The 19,694-nt window shown below is 37.9% G+C and overlaps 1 protein-coding gene across 2 annotated transcripts; it reads right to left on the reverse strand.

Moving 5' to 3' along the window:
• Positions 1–670: 670 nt before the first annotated feature.
• Positions 671–16,742, reverse strand: DRAM1 (DNA damage regulated autophagy modulator 1). 2 transcript variants are annotated; one of them, XM_072849513.1, is made up of 7 exons: positions 16,489–16,742; positions 11,135–11,202; positions 9,656–9,798; positions 6,882–7,059; positions 5,764–5,822; positions 4,304–4,396; positions 671–1,249 (listed from the first exon to the last, which is right to left on the reverse strand). In XM_072849513.1, the coding sequence occupies exons 1-7, from the start codon at positions 16,644–16,646 to the stop codon at positions 1,241–1,243; spliced, it is 708 nt and encodes a 235-aa protein (XP_072705614.1). In that variant the 5' UTR covers positions 16,647–16,742; the 3' UTR covers positions 671–1,240. The 2 variants fall into 2 exon arrangements, with proteins under 2 accessions (XP_072705614.1, XP_072705605.1); XM_072849504.1 differs by having other exon boundaries at positions 671–1,974.
• Between the last annotated feature and the right edge of the window lie 2,952 nt (positions 16,743–19,694).

A 19,694-nucleotide genomic window follows, 5' to 3' on the forward strand; every position in this document is an offset into this window, starting at 1 on the left:
TAGTGGGATGATGATTTAGTGTTTTCTTAGTGTTCTCTCATCTTGAAACTTGTGAAATTTATTGTGATTTCCTGCCTAAATCAGAACAATACAAATAATTCTTCCTGTTTAAGTGTACTCATGTTCACTATAAAAACACACTAATATAAGTTAAGGCTGAACTTCAAGTTAACGTAATTTCTTTTTTCCCTGTAAAGGGTTTAGTAAATTGATGAGCTGAAACCTGATATCATTGAAGTAACAACTTCAAGCTCCTTATACTTTAGTTTAAGAAAGCTAAGATAAAAAGCAATAAAAGAACAATACACAATGCACAAAGAAATATGGTCTTTTCTTAACATGGCCTTCAAAATAACAGGATGTCACTTTTTGTGGTTGGTATACATTTTCTTGTAAGTATTTCTGGTCTTCACTTGAAGGAATGTGTGCCCCTTGCAGGACACCTAATCAGCAAGACATAAGTCTTGCATTTAGTCAGTACTAGCTTTGATTTTTAACATGATTGTAACTATAAACCTCTGCAAGATAACCTGAATACTGTGGAAAGCAAATCTGCCAGTGAAAAACATTTTTACTATTTTTATTTGGAAGAACTTATAAAGAAAAAGTGGACTCTTTAAGTTGTGAAACAGCTGAATTTAATACAGTTTAAAATACACATCAAGGGAGATATCAACAGATGACTAGTCTTAAGACATCACTCTCCAAATCACACATTTGTTTTATCTCACGGAAAATTAGCAACTGAAAATCATCAATATTTCTGTGTAAACTGTGATAGACCATGACAAATGTAATTTTCAGAGAACGTGATTGATATCCAAGTGGTTAATGCACTAAATGGAGGTAGTGAATCAGTCCATGAAAGACCCTTTTGCCTCCAGATACTTGTAACATCTGACTTCTCAATTAGTTCCTTTCCAAGTCTTTCATTACAGAAGTAAGTTTATAGCAGCAAATATGCCATATCATCACTACAGAAGCTCTCCAGGACTTTTTTCCTTCAGTTTTATATATATATAATACTCATACACATATAACTGAACACCTGAGAACTACTGGTGCCTCTTCTTGTTTTCTATTCACTCCCAACGACTTTTTGGAGGCCCTCTTCATTCCATCATTGTAGGTTAAAACACAGGCTAGAAAACTTCTTCTTTGTATTAACCAAATTGCAGTAAGATTCCTCTTTAGTAGATCATGCATAAATGTAAATTGACTTTCTATTCCCACTTCAGTTTTAAGCTTCCTACGGCCAGCAGTGCATAAAGGGGAAAAAGGAGCAGACTTTTACAACATACATTGCAGTGATGATTAGAAAACATTTTTCAAGCAATATAGTTTAAACTTCTCCTCAGGTTTGTATTTGTATATAGTGCCCACTGTCAGAAACATGTAGCATAGTGTTGCCATCTACTAACTGCAAATTTCTAGTCTTGAAACAAAGATGCCCACTTCTGCTCACACATTCCTCCACAGTCCTTGCAACTTAACAGAGTAGGAATTCAGCCTTAGTGTTTTCCATTGTCTTTAGACTTTCCTAACTATTTGCAAAATGTACTTTGTCAAGTTTAAAACTAATGTTACTAATCGGACTATAACAAATGAAAAAGTATGGATATGTTCAAAGGGGAAGAGCTGAGGAGATCAAAAGTCTTTGAATGACTTTCAAGTGCTTCTACAGATTGCTTCTATTACAGTATTTTTAATCTATTAAACAGTATAAAAATTACAAAATATTGCAAAAAGGTAGCAGGAACATTGCTGCGAGTCTTTAAAATGTTTTAGTGGATGCTGTCATAGATGCTGGGGAGTTAATGGCATGGGTTCTTTATACAACTTTGAAAATCCCTGTCCCTCTGCAACATTTTCTGTAAGTAAAAAGAAACCTAGAATATTCATATATATATAAAATAATTTTCTCCGCTATCAGGAGTCTTCAAGTATTTCTGTTGATATCCTTAAAGAAAATCTCTAAAAGAAAAATAAAACAAGATCAGCTTACGATAAATTAATTTTACAGTTCTGCGATATAAAGTACAAGGAGATAAAACAAAAAAAAATGTATTTAAGTGAAATACATAGTGAGAAATTAAAAAAAAATACAGCTTATCTTTCTTAAGAGTCTGGCAGTTGTTTTTTCTGAATTAATAGTTTGGCTTTCTGTGAGCACTGGTTAGGACAAAAAGAGGATAGAATCTAAAAAATCTTTCTGTCATTGTCAAACACTAACATTGGATTTCATCCTATTTTATAGCCTGTAATTTAAAATGTCTGAATTTCTATTTAGTTTAATTCCATCACTTTCTCTTATTTATTGTGTTCACAATATTTATATATAGTTAAACTTTCAATGTTGAACACTTTGGGATCTGTGATCTGAAGCAGATTTATCAACTCATTTAGCTACTCTGAGGACTACAGCATTGTCTGTAAATATGTATCTCCAAAGGAAGAGTTTGACTTTTGATAAAACAGGTACCATCATATATGTAGACATCAGAGACTGATGGACTGGCAATAAATACCTTCCCCCCAAATGGTAAATTAATGAGCATGCATTTCTGAAGGGTACTTCAATATTTTTGTCAGTTTTAGATGGCAATCGTATGTCTTCACTGTGTAATTTTGAACAATTACTTTTTTTTAAAAAGGGTTTTGTTCTGCAGAACCTAGCCTTTTTTTTTTTTTTTTTTTAATACGGGAAAGCTCTACACCCATGGTCTATTCAGTACTATCAGTTAAAAGTAAACATGTAGAAATGTTTGCTATCGGTTAGCAAAATATATGTTAACTCTGAACCCTTAGTTGAAAATCGATTTCTGTATATGCTTATGAAAGTTATGTACAGATTATATATATTAACCACTTCCATGCTGAACAAGCACGTAAGTGAAGAAGCAAGTAAATTAATTACAAAGTTTTACATGATCAGATGTCAAATTTTGGTGAAGAAGCAAGTAAATTAATTACAAAGTTTTACATGATCAGATGTCAAATTTTGGTTTTATACCAGAGGACTCACTATTTTTCCTCCCTTCCCACCTCCACGAATACTGGATATGGTTTTCAGCAATTTATCACAGCACCAATTGGCTCATATATGTGATCTCGATTATTAGTTCTACAGTTATGCAAGTCCTTGGATCTAATTTTCGACTTTCTGGGACTTGTGTGAGGAAATGGTATACATGAAAGACATAGGTATGGGGTATGAAATCTACAGTGATTACAACTGAGTTAGTTCATCTTTGTAATTATGGTATAAAGCAGCAGTTCTGTCTTTTTTACCTTAAGCTCTCTACTCCAGTCTTGCAAAGATCCAACTACTTTATGGAGAAAACAAACATCCAGAAGTCTGAGAAGGATAAGGAGGCCATGATCCTCCTAACACCTACAGTAATATGCAGGAGGTTTTGTCCTCAAATCTCCACAAGGCACTTGCCATGAGTAATGATGTTTATTTTTTTACAAGTTCTTTTGCCAAAGTTAAGCCTCACACTTTGGTATTTTCATCATTTTGTATCCCTCTACCAAACAAAAACCCCATGAAACAGTGCGGCTAGAACATGCTGTGTAAACAACAAGAGCTGGCAAGGCAAAGCTTGGGAAAGTAAGTTCAAGGCATGCCTTTCACAAATCATATAAAAGTGTTTTCTTTTTAACCAATCTAATATTTTTTCTTCCTTAAAGTCAGGCTTGATGCATCACCAGATCCAGCTACCCAAACCAGAAGGTTTTCATGTCAATACTTTTCAAAAAGTATTTGATATTCTTCATATTTGTTATTATGTCACCTTTAGAGGCCCTCTTTCTACAAAAAGATTGGTAAATAAGTAGAAGCTATTAATTTACTGAATAATTTTCAAGACCAGACACCTATTAAACTATTAAACTGGTTTATAAAACTGATTTTTATGTTTTAAAACCAAGGGGAAAAATATTCCCATGTATTCCCACTCCAACGTATGAAACTTATTTTCTCCTCAGTCTCTGTTCTGTGTGGAGGGGCTTTGTGAAAATTGCCATATGCTTCCTCCAAAGGTCCTATGGTGTAAGTTCCCTAGGTATAGCTTCTTGCTAACAGACTTTTTCCTACAGTCTCTGATCCTGTTACAGCATAGAAAGCTTTGGCTCATGGAAAGCTTTGGGTAGACAGAAATCCGTTCTGTGACTGATAAAATTTTTTTCTGTATAGCTTTGGTGTATCTCGCTGAGATAAAGAATGGTAATTTTCTATTGCATTTGTTGTTATACAATTAATAGCATTTCTTAGTCACTGCTAAAATATGTAGATACCAACCTGAAAATCTCTAATGAATGTTAAAAAGAAGAAGATAAAACCAAAGGCCACTGTCCATTCACAGATCGCACTCACAAAATGATAAGTATAATCCTGATAGAATGAGACATAAAATAAATTTTCAGATAAAACAGCTAAACAAAATAACTGTGGAATGCTATAAAAGTAGACATTTCCTTCTGTAAATTCAACAAATATTCTAAGACTTATGACTCATCATCCCAATACCCTGTTGTATAAAAGTCAATTCAGATTTAGTTTTTACAGAATGGTAAGTATATTTATCAAGGTTGCATATGTTCCATTAAGCAACATGTCTTGTGCACTAACATAAAAAATAGTACAAGAAAACTACAATTAGCACAAGGTCAAAACATATCTTGAATATAATTTGCACCTAAAAAAATTTAGTTCTTATGTGAAGGATACCAAAGTGCCCATATTCAAAACTTTTACTCAGAGCCACTGAGTTCAGTAGTACTATCCTTTACAGTAAATTCTCACGATGTTTTAAAATGGAGGGCTACCCTTGTATCACAGTTCCTGACAAGACCTTTGTTTTTAAGAAGACCATCATAGAAAACCTCTGTAATATGACACAAAGAGAATGTAGAGTGTTTCTTAACATGCCATCAACAAATATGCCATGTTTCAGTAAAAACTTTTTCTCATCCTTGCATCTCAAGTAAAAAAAAACCTCAAGAGGTAGATATTACTGAGATTATCTAACTTGTGAAGATTTATCTCACAGCTGCCTTGCCACTGTTTGGTTGAAGTACATTTGCCAAGTTCACTTTTATTATGCTCTTCAAGCAGGATATGCTCTCTGCATTATTTAACCTGTTTTTAAATACCTCCATGTGGCAAAGTTTGTCCAAAAAGAAAACTTACCTATCATAGATATCATTCTGAGAACACTCAAATAAATTCAAATACCTGATACTGACTTTAGTATGCTTCAGGTCAGACCCCCAATGTTTATCACAGAAGTAAGGACTATTTAACAAAAAATGGTGACAAAGCTGAGAAAACCAATGTTATAAAAAACCTCAAAAACTTCAGAAGCAAATTGGCCCGCTTTTGTTTCATGTGTGAAGTTCATTTTCAAGAAATGTGCCTATAAAAGGAAGTAGAACAACTCACTTCCAGAATATCTTTTTTTTTTTTACAATTTGTTCTATGGGTAAGTTTCAAATGCTTGGTTAAAATGAAAGTCTAACTCTCTGAAGATTGACCCATTCGTGACAAGTTTTCTTACCCAAGCCACAGACAGTTTCCTAATGAAGAAATAACTGGAAACCAGCATTGCACAAATTGGTGAAATTTCACGAACCTGTTCATGATAAGGTACTATTTAAAGTCTCTGAAGTGTTTGTAATGCTATACACTTTTAGATAAACATAACAGCATACCCCAAATAATATGATACAGGGTAAACTGGCTACCTAATGAGATTTTACCTTTTCACCTGGAGTCCAATCAATTTTTGACATGGAAATTTGTGAAGCAAACACAATCACTGGGAAAAACACAGTGTAAAGGAAACTATAAAATCTTAGTAAGTAACAGTAAAAATGTCTGCTTACAAAAAAAGACCCCATCTCCCCCTTCTGTAACACAGGAGGTCCTGAACAACCAGAATATCAAATCAAAGCATTAAGAAGACAAGTAAATGAAACACATTATTGAAAGGTAACTGATAGCAGCAATCAAAAAAAAAATTCTGCAAAAAGAAAGGTGTCTGGGAGTTCTTCCAAAATACAGAGGACAAGAGGAGACACTCCAAAACTTAGACCACATTCATTATTTATAACTGTGGGAGTAGAGTCCTGCATTGTTGGAAGGGGAACCATGTTGGTTTCCATTGGTCCACAATAGGTGCCTTGATATATTTGTACAACTTTCTCTCAGGTCTGCGGCCCTCTTTAAAAGCCCTTTCACAGCTGCTGAGACCAAAAGCAGGCTGTAGCTGGCTGGCTGATGTGATGATCTGCTGCAACCACTTTTCAACACTGGCAGATCACCTAAAGACCAATAAAATCAATGGGATGACTCTAATTTCAGCAGGCTGTGGGAAAAGCCAGTAAGTGTGCTGAGTGTGTCTCTAAGGGAGGCATCTAATGAAGCCAAATACTCCAACCAACATGACCAAAAGCATCTGCTTAGGCTTGAAGGAAATCCTGTGTATGCCACCTGTATTTTATATGTCCATGTGTTAGGTTCATTTTAGAAGTTATGCCCCCTGTTTTGCAGGCCTTTCTCTGTACTCTCCTTCAGATGAAAGAGGTTGGAAAGTTGGTCTAGCTTTATTATCATATGATCCTATGAAGAACACTGGGGCATAAGATTTAAATATACCACTGAAAGAAGAGGTATAGCTTTTTAGAAGACCCTGAAACTCAGTGTTATGCTATTAATGGTGTCTTGACATGCTAGATGCATCATTATAGCAGAAATAACAGAGAGACCTAAGCAAAGATTGTAACCTCATTTTCATCCTTTATCAGCAATGGTTTAACTTAAAAGGAAAATCATGAACACATAAAGGGAAAACCGTGGGATACACCATAAAGGATACTGGGAATGAAAGCAATGCATGATATTACAGAAATGGCCATCCTTATGTGACACACAAAATAAGTGTTCCATTGTGGACAGGACTTGTAAGAGATTATAGACTGAAGTGTAATGTATACAACACCCGAGCCAAATGCCACCAAAGCTCCTATGTCATGGACACTGGTTACAGACAGCTCCTGGAAAGAGAATCAGCACAATGGTTAGCTGCTACTACTTGTACAGAGCTTTTCTAACATGGCTCTCATTATTGCTCCTATCAAACTGCCACAGCTTTCCTAAAAAGCCCATCACACTCAACCCCTACAGAACCTGGGAAATTTTGCTACATCTGCTATGGTAAGCCTCCTAAGCTTTCTAGTCAAAGACAGGAAGATCTCTCTTTAATCATGTGTAATGTCTTAACAGGCAAAACCAGACCTGCTAAGACCTGGGTTTTCGCTTTGCCTTATTCATTAAGGGCTATGGGATTTTTCCTTCCTTATCCAATTATCTTCTTAAAGCTAACCCTCCACTGTCTTTCATTTCTGTATTTCAAGCATTGTGTTATTTAAAACAGAGAACAAACACCTTATTCATGACCATTACTTATTTTCTCAGAAACTCTTGCTTTTAGAGGGCACACTCCTAGTGTTTTCTCCCACCTAATTCCTCACTTTTGCTAAGTGTTCAGAGACCACTACCATTAAAACTCCATGCTACCTACCATATCTTACCTTGAAGCAAAAAGGGTGAAAAAAATGTCCTTACAACTAACTATGCTACTTAAAAGACTCACTACAAGTGGCACAAGATTTGAGTAAATAAAAGCAAACCTTAAGTATTTCCAGTATAATTTCACACTGAAGCCTTTTTAACAAAATAGATATTTTGCTTTGGGGAAAGAGAAAATGAACTGATGCCCAATAGTGTCAATCAGCCCTACTACAATACCCAGGTATGGTGTTACCTCACCTGCTGGGGAAAAATAAGTGTTAAGAAAGTTTGTGCACATGACTGAATTTTCTGCATGACCCACTGATTAGAGGGACTAGACTGAATGCTAAAGAAATAACTTCTAAGTCCAGCTTTGCTTTGGTCTCCTGACCTGAAACAATCACCTGACCTTGAGCAAATCTCACAGCCTCTTCATGTCTCAGTTATTCTACTGGTAAATGAGCATAAGAGTGTACTGTTCACTAGTTGTACACTATACAGTTAAAAGACCGAAGACTTGCAAGCCACCATTTCCATCTTCCTGGGCAACTAAGCATGCTCAAAAATCTGCTAGATTAGATCCTTAGCTAGATTAGATCCTCACTGTGTTCTGAACCCTTCCTACAAACTGCACTTCCTACAAACAAACCCTTCCTACAAACTGACAGCGAAAGTCAGGTCAAAGCAGAGGAAAGAGAAATTAGGTGGGGAAGGAGTTTATAAACAGGCAATGAGAGGCAACAGAGATTAGCTAAGAACCAAAGTTATAACTGTCAAGGGGCCCCTTTGGAAACTTTAGGATCAAAGTTTCTGCTTCCCTGACTCTCCCAAGTTATTTTGCATTCCTGATTTATCTTTTCCTTATTGAAGCTGAGTTTGTTTTCTATTTCAGTCAAGCAACACTGTTCCCCATCATCTAACTTTTTTTGTGCCACATATAAATCTAATCAATAAGAGTACAGATATTTAAAAGTACAATAGCATGCTTAGAATAGACTGCAGTGCCTGTAGTGTTTGCAATCCACACACACTGCCTGGAGGTAAAACTAAAAAGAGCAAGATATCTGTCTAAGTCAGAGCTTTTTATCTGAAAATACCATGTCAATTACACGCAAAATTGTATTGGCTGCTGAAGCCCTGACAATCTTTACTTTCAGTTTATCTGTATGTTGTCAAGTCACTATAGGAGCACAACAGTATTTACCAAAATGTTCCCCAAGGTAGACCATCCTTTAAAAGAAATAATTCAGCTGTTTCCACAGATTTAAAGGCAGTATCTCAAACTACCTGCCAATTAAACTTGACTTGATTCTCAGCTGAAGTTTTCAGTGCAATTGTCCTAATACTTTTTCATGTCAGAATCTACCCTATTACATGCTTCCTCACTAGAAAAGGTGGAATAATCTGTTTCAGTATTGTTCCTCTCTACTGAATTTTCTTTCAGACACTGAGGGCTGGACTTCTTTGATTTATGATGAGATGTCTTATCCTTTCTGGCAAAGTAAATGGTAATTCTACACGTCTCTACATGTCTCTATCAAAAGACTTAACATGTTGTTATGCCATCTCCTACAGACTCAAAACAATGGGCTAATATTGTGCTCAATGTTCTAACCCGTCAGATAAGTCTAGTTTATTCTGTCGAAAATGCTGCTAGTGTGCGTGCCATCATTCAGGTAAAAATACAGGTGCTTTTGCTAGTCTGAATTATTCTGCCCCATCTGACTGTAAGCAAGCTAAACTGTGAATAGCAAAGCTTTTTTACAGTAAAATTTTCATAGTAAAAATTTTACAGCAAAAGCATCTATATTAAGTTGTTTTCTAGTACAGATAGGTTACAAGACAAGCATGCACAAAACCCCTTACTGACATAACTGTACAAGCAAAAAATATAGTATATAGGGAGAAAGCAAATCTATCTTTTTAAAGCTACTGAAAAAAGGCAGGAGCAAGAAAGACATTCTTACTACATTTGCCAAGTATCCACACTGGGATAATGTTAACCACTCTTATCTATTTAATTTTTTAACTGGTAAAACAACTTTAGTTTCATTTATGATATGAAATTTACAGTCATACCTGAAAATTTGCAACTATGCCCATTCCAATACAGCCCATCAATCCAATACATAATGAAAACACGTTGCATGAAGACCTAACAAAGTGCAATGACTCATTTTGCTTCTCTATTAATAAATATCTGATGTACATTGTAATTACACCTGAAAAACAAAAAATACATATTTTGTTCAATTATCATATATTGCTTACATTTTAACACCTTGCCCTGTAACACATTAGCATACAGAATAAAATTATAAGCATAATATAATAAATAATACTGCCTTTAACTCTACTGGGATGAAGAAGAAAAGTAGTGAATTTCAGATGTATTACATTCAGATAGAACTGTCTTATCATTAACTTAGTCTTTACATCGCACATGAATGTTATCTAGAAATAACTGCACATCACTTCAAGAAAAAAACTAATTTAAATCCCATTTTCCTGTGCGTTTTAGGCACAGAGGCATTGGCATTCTACATTAGGAATAGATGTTACAAGGAGATGAACCATAAGCTGGAAGTGGGAGAATTTATTCTGCTCCGATATGCAGTCTTGTACCAGAACTATATCTCCTTATAATGGATGCCCTGAAGAATTAATACGTTTTTGTAGAGTGTAAACAGAAAAAAATATAACTAGCTGTGTATCCAGAAAATATTTTCAAAGCTTTTGGGCCAATTCTGGCTGCTCTTTAGTACAACAGCGTCCCCAAACTACTACATGCAGATTTTATTCCAGCCTACGTGACCCCAATATGCAGTTCACTGCTGAAAAACACCTCTACTTAGAAGATCATGGTTCATCAGGATATAATAAGCTGTAGATTGGATTCCACAGTTCAATAATACAGAACATAGTTTCAGTCTATCTACAGTTGAAAAAATAAATCAGGTAACTTTGTCCAGGCACTATGAGGTTACATGAAACACACCAAGATAGCGTGACTGAATGAGGCTCTTAGAAAAGGTAAAACATGTCATTTTTACTTTGCATAAAGGCCATCATGGACTACATGTATACAGAGGTACACAGCTCTTGATCCTCCATCCCCTAGAAGTGAATAGAAAATGCCAAACTGCCTGATTCAATGCTAGTGGACATTTAGTAGAGGAGTAGGCATCTTGCAGAGGAAACCAGGTGTTGCTTCAACACTGTTCTTCCCTTTGCTGCAGCATCCTAGAACCTAATGTCTCCCTACATCAAAGATACAGTTTTTGCAAAGTAATTATGCCATCTTTCTTCCACTTTTTATTCCAGCTGCATTGACTACTTTGCACTGATGAGGTGCTGTTAAGAGACAGAAGTGCCTCTAAGCCTGCACTTACTGACCCAAAGGACCCGGCCCTCTAGATATTACTTCATCTATCTGATACTACCATTTGACTGTGGAGTACTTTTTCTGCAGAATATTGTATGGACTGCAATGTAAGCTGACAGCTTTTGCTAGTTTCCATTTATTTGCTGTGTTCAAACCAAGTACCTTATACATACCTAAAAGTGCTGAAATATTAATCATAAAACCAAAGATACCACTCTCTGGAGGTTTAGTTCCAGTGTCACTACAGCAGAAGAGAAAGAAATAAAAAGTTAATTGAAATCCGTGAAACATAAATGAGATGTACATATGAAACCCCAAGAGAAATGTAACCTGTGTGAACTGCTGCTATGTGCATAAGACATTTAAACATATAAATTGGAATGTTGTCTGCTGCACACTTAAGCTCCATTTGTAGTACTGAATCTTTCTTTTTAGAAAGAAATCGTATTTTTAGAGCATACTATTTGAACTGTATTTCTTCCTTTTCTGTATGCAACATGCAGAGATGTGACAGAGCGATACTTTTCTCATGAATGACATAAATGATTACATAAATGACATTCTAGAAATGACATTACTTTATCTGCTAAATTAACACCGTGACAGAGTAAAACATATAATTAGATATGGCATTCAGTATCCTAAAATGTGACAGAATTGGGCTTAATTTCCTTATTTGTTTGAAAGGACTTTACCCCATGAGAGCAATTGTGTTCCAATGCCCAGGAACGTTCCTAGGCACTGTTTAATTTACTAATGTAGATACAGATTAAGAGTACTCTAGGCCCAAGGTGTTATCTCTTCTGCTGAAGCAATTCACCCTTATAGGGGATAATTAGAAGTTCACTGGGACAGACAAATGGAGCATGAGTGTGAGAATATCTACAGAATTTATACACGTACATACATGCACACATATATGAAAAATGTCATATATACAAAATAAATGTTATGTAGAAAATGGAATACCTTCATCACAGAATGCTTTTCTCTCTTTTCCCTACATATGTGCAAACACCCACCCCAGAAAATGCCCTTTTCTCACAGGAAGGACATATTCCTAGGAGTATGTGGGTTCATGTTCCCTCGAGCAGGGATCTTTTATACAAGGTGAGTGCTCTGTTGAAAGAAGAATACTGCAATGCCGTCACCTCTTTACGCTATTTTTCCTTGTCTAACGTACAACCGGTTGATATCTATTTGATCAGTCTCTGTTGATCAAGCCAATGTAAAACATGTAGCTCACAAATCTTTACATAATTTGGATGCGAGCTGAGTTTTCAGTTACTCAGCAGTACCAAGAGGCACGATTGTGTGTGTAAACAGAGGCACCTAAGGAACTCTATTGTCAGAAACGTAAACACATACAGATTTTAGCTAATGTCCAAGTTCAGTGGAAACTGAGCAAAGATTCTGAGAACAAAACTTTCTCTTAGGTGTATGATGGGACAAGTAGGTACTAGCTAGAGATTTTTTTTTTATGTGATTCAAGAAGATGAATACTCTTCATTCCAACAGTGAGGCTGGATTAGTTTTCAGTGCTAAACTTCTGAACCTACCACTGAGTGCAGCCAAAATGACAGGTGCTCAGCATGAATGCCTGTGTTCTTAACACCCAAAAGAGAAAGCACTCTCTACATAAGCCATCATTCTTAAATATTTTGACAATTTTGTTAAGTTCAAGCCAGAAGAGTATGACCATATCAAAATACTTAATTTTTTTGAAATTAATATTTGCTCTCAAACCTCTTCTATGTTACAGAGGCATTTGTGTAATCAGTTGCTAAGATGATTTATCAAGAATGGGAGGAAGCTTAGGGTGAAGGGAGAATCCTTTTCTATGAAGAGCTGATGCAAAAAATAGAGAAAAATATTGTATTTCTTTTGACTAGATTGGTTCCAAATTCTTAGACAACGAAAGCTTGGACCAGGCTTTTAGACAAGTTTTTACAAATTCTTAGGCATTATGAATCCCTATTCATCTGTATTTTCTTGTTGTAATGCTTTCTGAAGACTTGTTCCAGCTTGTACTCTGTATTTGTCTTGTTTCTCTTTGATAGTGGAATTGATGAAAACAGTACAGTAACTCTCATTTTTTTGTTTGATGCTTCTGAAAAATCATCTTAATCCCTGCTTCATTTAGCCCATTTTTTAACCTTGAACTTCACATATTTTCCTCACGTTTCTGGAGTGTTTTCATTAATACGACAAAGGACTCCATTTAAAAAGTGGGCCACTTGTGACAATCTTGAAGGACTTTTGCAAATCAGAAACTGCTCTATGCTAAGTACAGGACTGTGATCACTTCAAAGCTTTTGAAGGACTTTAGGTGAGAAGAGAATGGAATCGGCACATGCAAAGAAAGCCATGTGAAGTTCTTGGAACACTTCACATCATAAGAGCAATCCAAATAACCTGAAATTGCACTGAACTCCATTCATTTTTTAATTAAAGCTTTTCTCAAGCTAAAGCTTTATGGGTGAGTTTTGCTATTGTTGATTTTTAAACTTAATAATGTTAGATGTATGCTTTCAAGAAATTTCATACCAAGAATACTACATCATATCTACAATGTATTTACAAAATACTGCACTGGACTTTCAAGGACACAATCTTTTTAATGCTGTATTTTCCACTAAAAAATCCCTGAAGCTAAATGAAGACTTAGGTACATTTTTGTTTTACTTCTGGTCTGCTGCTTTGGAAAAAAGAAAAAAAAAAAAGTATTTGTGACAGTTACTTTCTTTTCATGAAAAAGAAAAAAGCAAATGGCATATATGAAACAAAAACATGTGCTCACTTATTTGCAATGGTGCATAAGTGAGCACAACCACCATAGAAAAGACAAGGAACCCTGTATGAAAATGACAGCATTTGTGTCACCATCTCTTGTAGTAGAATTCTACAAACAGTGAAACAGTCTTCTGAAGAGTGGAAAGACAAGAAGGTAGAAGAGACAGGGAATAAATATTTTAGGGTCAAAAGACTCATCATCATCAAATTTTCTTCACAGCCATCATAAAGTATTTCTCTCCAAACTCAAGTCCCAGATTTTTAAAGTAAGACGATTATATTCTGCCTACAGGAATTCTGATTGATCCAGAGGTACTAACTGGCAGCAAATACCTTAAGGAAAATTCCCTTTACTCTTTCACTGAGAATTCCAACCACCAAACAGCCACCCCAGCACATCCAAATTAGTTTCGATTTTGAGTAGTATGAGCAAAAGAACTAATTTGGGCACAACCTAATAATCTTTTAGGCCTCAGTTGCTAGAAAACACAAAATCATATTAATTTTTATCTACCCAGAAATGTATTTATATGGTTTACTTGATGACACGTTAGCACAGTTTCAATGACAAATTTAGATGTGGTCTTTCTCTCACTGTGACAGCTGTTACATGGTAAACAAATAAAATTAACAAGTTACCTCAAGGCATACACAGGGTACTTGAGGAATGTAAATAAGAATTACAGAAATGTTGAATTAAAATTTGTCAACATTCTTCTCCTTTGTGTAACTGGAATTTCCCCATACAAGCTCTATTTAATTTTTATAGTTCATTTTCAGATATTGCACAACTGAAATGTTGCGACATTCTTCCTCTTTCTTTTTTATCACTCTAAGTTTCACTGAATCATGTTCTTAATCCCATGATTCAGCTTCTTAGGCTAAAGCAATGACCTGCAAAATAAGAATATGAACTATGGTATGACTATTGGCCTGCGTACTTAGAAGGAATCATCATATTACTCCCAAGTGCAAATCCTACAAAGATCATATGCTTAGACCATGCGCCTTTAGAATTATTACAGATTGTTCACCAACAGTCAATGTATATTCTTAGTTCAAATGTTGTGTTAAAAGGATGTAAAATAAATAAGACATCTGTCTTTTAAAAAACTTTACAAGCAAATGCAGAGGGCCTGAAATGTGAGTGGGTTTGGTTTTTTTTAATCACTGACACAGCATTATATGTCTTGGGGTTTTTTAGGGAATGTGGACATTGATTGTGATTCCTTAGTTAAAGGATAAGAATTATTTTTTTCAGTGAGATGTTCTGTTAGATTGATATAAGTATGGCAGCTGTGATACATTCATCAGAGTTATACAGCTGTGACTTGTAGGTTTGGTCTACCTCTTTATAAAAAGAATGACACAATTGAGATATCTGGGCTGTCAAAAACTTGACTGCAAACAGAGTTATACAGAAAAAAACCATCCTGTTCTCTCACATATTTTATTCAAGGACATGGCTTCAACATAAGAAACATAATTTGTCAAATTTCTTACTACAGGACCTCAAAATCCTTCTGAGCACAAACCAATGTGGACACAGTTATATTAAATGGTTAATTTTTCTTGGTTAAAAATTGATAAATTGCACTGGTTACAAGCACTTTTTTGTCAGTAAAACTGTGTATGTAATCAAGGAAGAGCATGAGTATAACCACAATTGTTAAGGCGGTAGGGTATTTGTGCGTGTACAAGAACAAGGCTTTCCAAGAGCTGAGTCCAGATTTGGGCAGATAATCTAAAAAGTTTTGCTAACATAAGCATGAAGCCCAACTTTCTTTGGCTCAATTTGAATGAAGCTCAACTTTATTGTGGGTTGCGGTGTCATTTACACCATCTCACTTGCTTATGATGACAGACCCTAATTTTCAATCAAATTTATGTGTATGTACAAATCATGTTGGCAGTCTTCTGAAATTATGCACGTCCAGAAAGTCCTTCAAGGAATTAGGTCTAGAGGTATCTTGAAAGACATATTTGAAAGTCTTTTTTAGATCTTCAATATATCAGAGACCACTTTTGGATTTCTGGCTTACCTTTAATCTATTAAGAGCTAAATACTAGTAATTTCACAGCTCAGATTTAAATGTTAACATAAGCAATGTATAAAAAATGATTTATACAGAATTGCATTTAAATGACTAAGGTTATAGAAAAGAGATGCCAGTCATTTCTCGGGGAGCCTTTTACACTCATTGTTCCTGTACTGAAATTGTAAAAACGCGTGTTTGTGAGTGCATGTGTTTCCTACAAAAGCTATTGCAGGGCTTCAAGTCCTGTCACTACCCAGTGCAGTTTGCCCAAGTTCTAGCATGGCACAAGCAAAACTACACTTCCACCACTGATTCCAGGGCAGTTACTTTAAGTTTTGCTAGGATCAGGCCTGCAGCACACTTTGGCTCTAGCAGAAAACTGTTTCAGGTCCTTTCTACCATGTCCATCAGCACTGGGGTCTTATGGCTCTCCGAGAGGACTGGGTGCTAGAGGTGTGATGGGTGACAGGAGCACACAGCTGGCCCCTGCTCTGCCTCCCCTCACGGGAAGGCCCTGCCAACGCTGCCTCTCCTCCTCCGGGGAACCCCACATCCGCGCCGGGGCCCCGGCCCCGGCCGCGGGGGGAAGGAGCCACGGAGCCGGCGGTGAAGGAGCCCCTCAGCACCTCCTGGCTAAGCCGCCGCCTCACAGCCCGGGCGTCACCCCCCGCGCCCCGCCGGCACCTCAGCCTCACCTGATGTAGGGGACGAGGGGCTCGACGTGGCCCGCCAGCACGGCGATCATATAGGAGATGATGAAGGCGGCCGAGGACCAGCTGACGAGCAAAGCGGGGACGAAAGCCACGCCAGGCATGCAGCACAGCATCGCCGGCGGCTGCCCTGCCCCGGGCATCAGCGGCTGGGGCGGGAGCCCCCGGCAGGGCTCCGTGGCGGCTCCCTGAAGTCACGGACCGTGACCGAGGACTTGCGGGACGCGCACACACACACTCCGGCCGGTTCGCACCCACCCGCCCGCCCCACACGTGTCTTCCCGCGCCAGGCAGAGCCGCTGCGCCCTCCAGCAGCCCCAGGGATCCCCCGCCGCCCGCAGCCTTCCCTTCACTCTCGTTTCTCCTCAGCGCTCCCCCTGGGGGGCAGCGCTCGCGCCCGCCCCGCCCGCCGCGGCTAACGGCTGCCAACGGCAAACGGCCCAGCCGGCCCGGCGGGGTGCTCCGGGCGGTGGGGAGCGAGGGGGCCGGCCGAGGTGGTCCCGTTCGCCTTACACCTGTGGAGTTTCCGATCGACGGCGGAAAGTCTCCCCACGGCCCCGGCCCCGGCCCCGGGCGGGCTCGGTCGCTGCCGGCTCTCCGGGTCGCACACGCCCTGGTCGGGGCCACGGAGGCGGGCTGTGCTGCCGGGGAGTGCTTGGCAGGGCCTGCGGAAGGTGCGGGCGGTATGTGCGTTCACAGGTGTCTTTAAAAGGAAAAGGGCTAAAAATGCAGTCCACTGTTTGCGTTTATCGCTATGGGTTTCGCGGCTTGCGCTCGCTGCGAGGCCGGCTGTGCTGGCGACAAGCCCGCAGAGATCCCGGGATGGGGCACGGGCACGGGAGGCGCAAACTGGTTCAGAAACCCTGGGGTTTGAAGGTCTCGTTGTGGAGTCCTACATGGTACAAAACTCATCCACCTTGGACTTTCATTTCAAGCACGTAACGTAGCCTTGATCTGCAAATCTTCTGGCGGATTCACTTTTTCACACGCTCTGAGGGAAACCACAGTTTAATTCAAAATCATGCTGTGTTCTGCATTTTTGCTTTGGTTTAACCTGAAGCCATGCACAATCTGTCAAGGTTGTTTCTATTTCCTTGACTTATATTTATCTGCTTCCCAAACTAACATCCAAATGCATGGTCACCATTCTGAAACACAGACAAATATGTGCACATTCCACCTCTCTCCTTTTTTCTCCTTGAAAATTTATTGTGAGTCTTGTCTTGCTGCCTTCAGTACACATTCCGTGTGGTGGAAGCATAGCAAGTTAGAAGGTGAGTACTCTGCATGCCTTTGAAGATATTAGGAAGCAAGACAGAAATTTAATAAAAGGACTTGGGATAGTGTACGTTAGTGTAAGTACAAAAAAGTAATCACACCAATTATTCTACTGCTAATACTGGAGGTACTCTACACCCTATGCCTTTTGGCAGTAGCATGTTGCTCACATTCTTAACGTATAGCTTGAGTCTAACAATTACTGATACTTCATTGTTACACTTGAGCACTTCTAAAAAAAAAAAAAAGCCCGTCCCTCTTCATATTGGCTAATGCTCGTGTACTACTCTGAAAGAGAGGTATTCTAGGTATAGGGAAAACAAGGGTTTGGAAAAACAAAAAAAACAACAAAAAACCCAAACTACAAATTCATACTTAATCTTTCTATAGGTAATCTGTCTTCTAGTAATTTTGAGTGGCAGAAATTTCTGGCTGAAAGAAAGGGTTTATTTCTTTTTAAGTTAGAGATGCAAAAATAATGGAATGAAACTAATATTTGAGCTGTCTTAATATATGCTGATTTAAAACTTTTTGTTTAATTACACCTCACTATCAGGTATCTTTTTTTTCCCTTGAAACAGAAAATTAAAAGAAATACTATACAGGCACTATAAATAGTCTCTTTGGTAAATAAATACACTGCAGAAATGTATCGATGTTCACTGTATTTATAGAAGTAGAATTTGACTTTTTTTTTTTGTCAGTAATGTAGTATTCCATTTTGGTTCCTTGTAGAAAGAGGATAGGATTCACTTTATTTACTGCATCAACATTTAAGTGACATTGTTGGAAAAATGTTTCATCCATCGTTCTGCAAAATCTCATTATACTAACTATAGTTTTGTAAGTAGTAAATAACTCACTCTTAAGTGAGAGTTGAGTATTTAAATTCTTCACATGACTTTTGGCAGTGCCTGGACATTATTTGGAGTGGAAGAAAAAGACACGTCTTTGGTTCAAGCAGGTGGTAACTTACTGTTTGGCGATCACTAGCAAAGGCACTTTGTTGCTATGTAAACATTTATTACAGCTCATGTGATGTTTCTTTATACTTTTATTGTAGGAGGTAGTCAGTAATGACATACAATTTGAGCGGTGATCTTTAATTTGTTTTTGTCGGCACCATTAGTACATTGTTCTTCAAAAGATAATTAGGAGCTGCAAGGAGTAACAAGGTTACTCACAAACTTGGGGGAAGTAATTTTATTTACTGGACTTGAGAACATTAGTGTGGTATTTCAAATAAGGTCTATGTATTTTGATTTATTGTGCTTTGGACAAATTATATTAAAACACTGTCAGTATACAAATATAAAATAACTATGGACTTTAATGTAGCTTCACTGGATTTTTGTAGATGAAAAATTAGAGAGGTGCCAGCAATTCTCACAGCCCAGAAAGCCAACTGTATCCTGGGCTGCATCAAAAGAAGCGTGGCCAGCAGGTCAAGGGAGGTGATTCTGCCCCTCTCCTCCACTCTGGTGAGATCCCACCTGGAGTACTGCCTCCAGCTCTGGAGTCTCCAGTACAAGAAAGACCTGTTAGAGTGGGTCCAGAGGAGGGCCACAAAAATCATCAGAGGGATGGAACACCTCTCCTGTGAAGAAAGGCTGAGAGAGTTGGGGTTGTTCAGCCTGGAGAAGAGAAGGCTCCAGGGAGACCTTATTGTGGCTTTGCAATACGTAAAGGGGGCTTATAAGAGAGATGGAGAGAGACTTTTTACCAAGGTCTGTAGTGACAGGACAAGGAGTAATGGTTTTAAACTGAAAGAGGGTAGATTTAGGTTAGATATAAGAAAGAAATTCTTTACAATGAGAGTAATGAGACACTGGAACAGGTTGCCCGGAGAAGTTGTGGATGCCCCATCCCTGGAAGTGTTCCCACGTCAGGCTGGAGGGGGCTTTGAGCAACCT

The sequence above is a fragment of the Ciconia boyciana genome, chromosome 1 (genome assembly GCF_034638445.1).
Source record: "Ciconia boyciana chromosome 1, ASM3463844v1, whole genome shotgun sequence".
Classification (NCBI taxonomy): Eukaryota; Metazoa; Chordata; class Aves; order Ciconiiformes; family Ciconiidae; genus Ciconia; species Ciconia boyciana.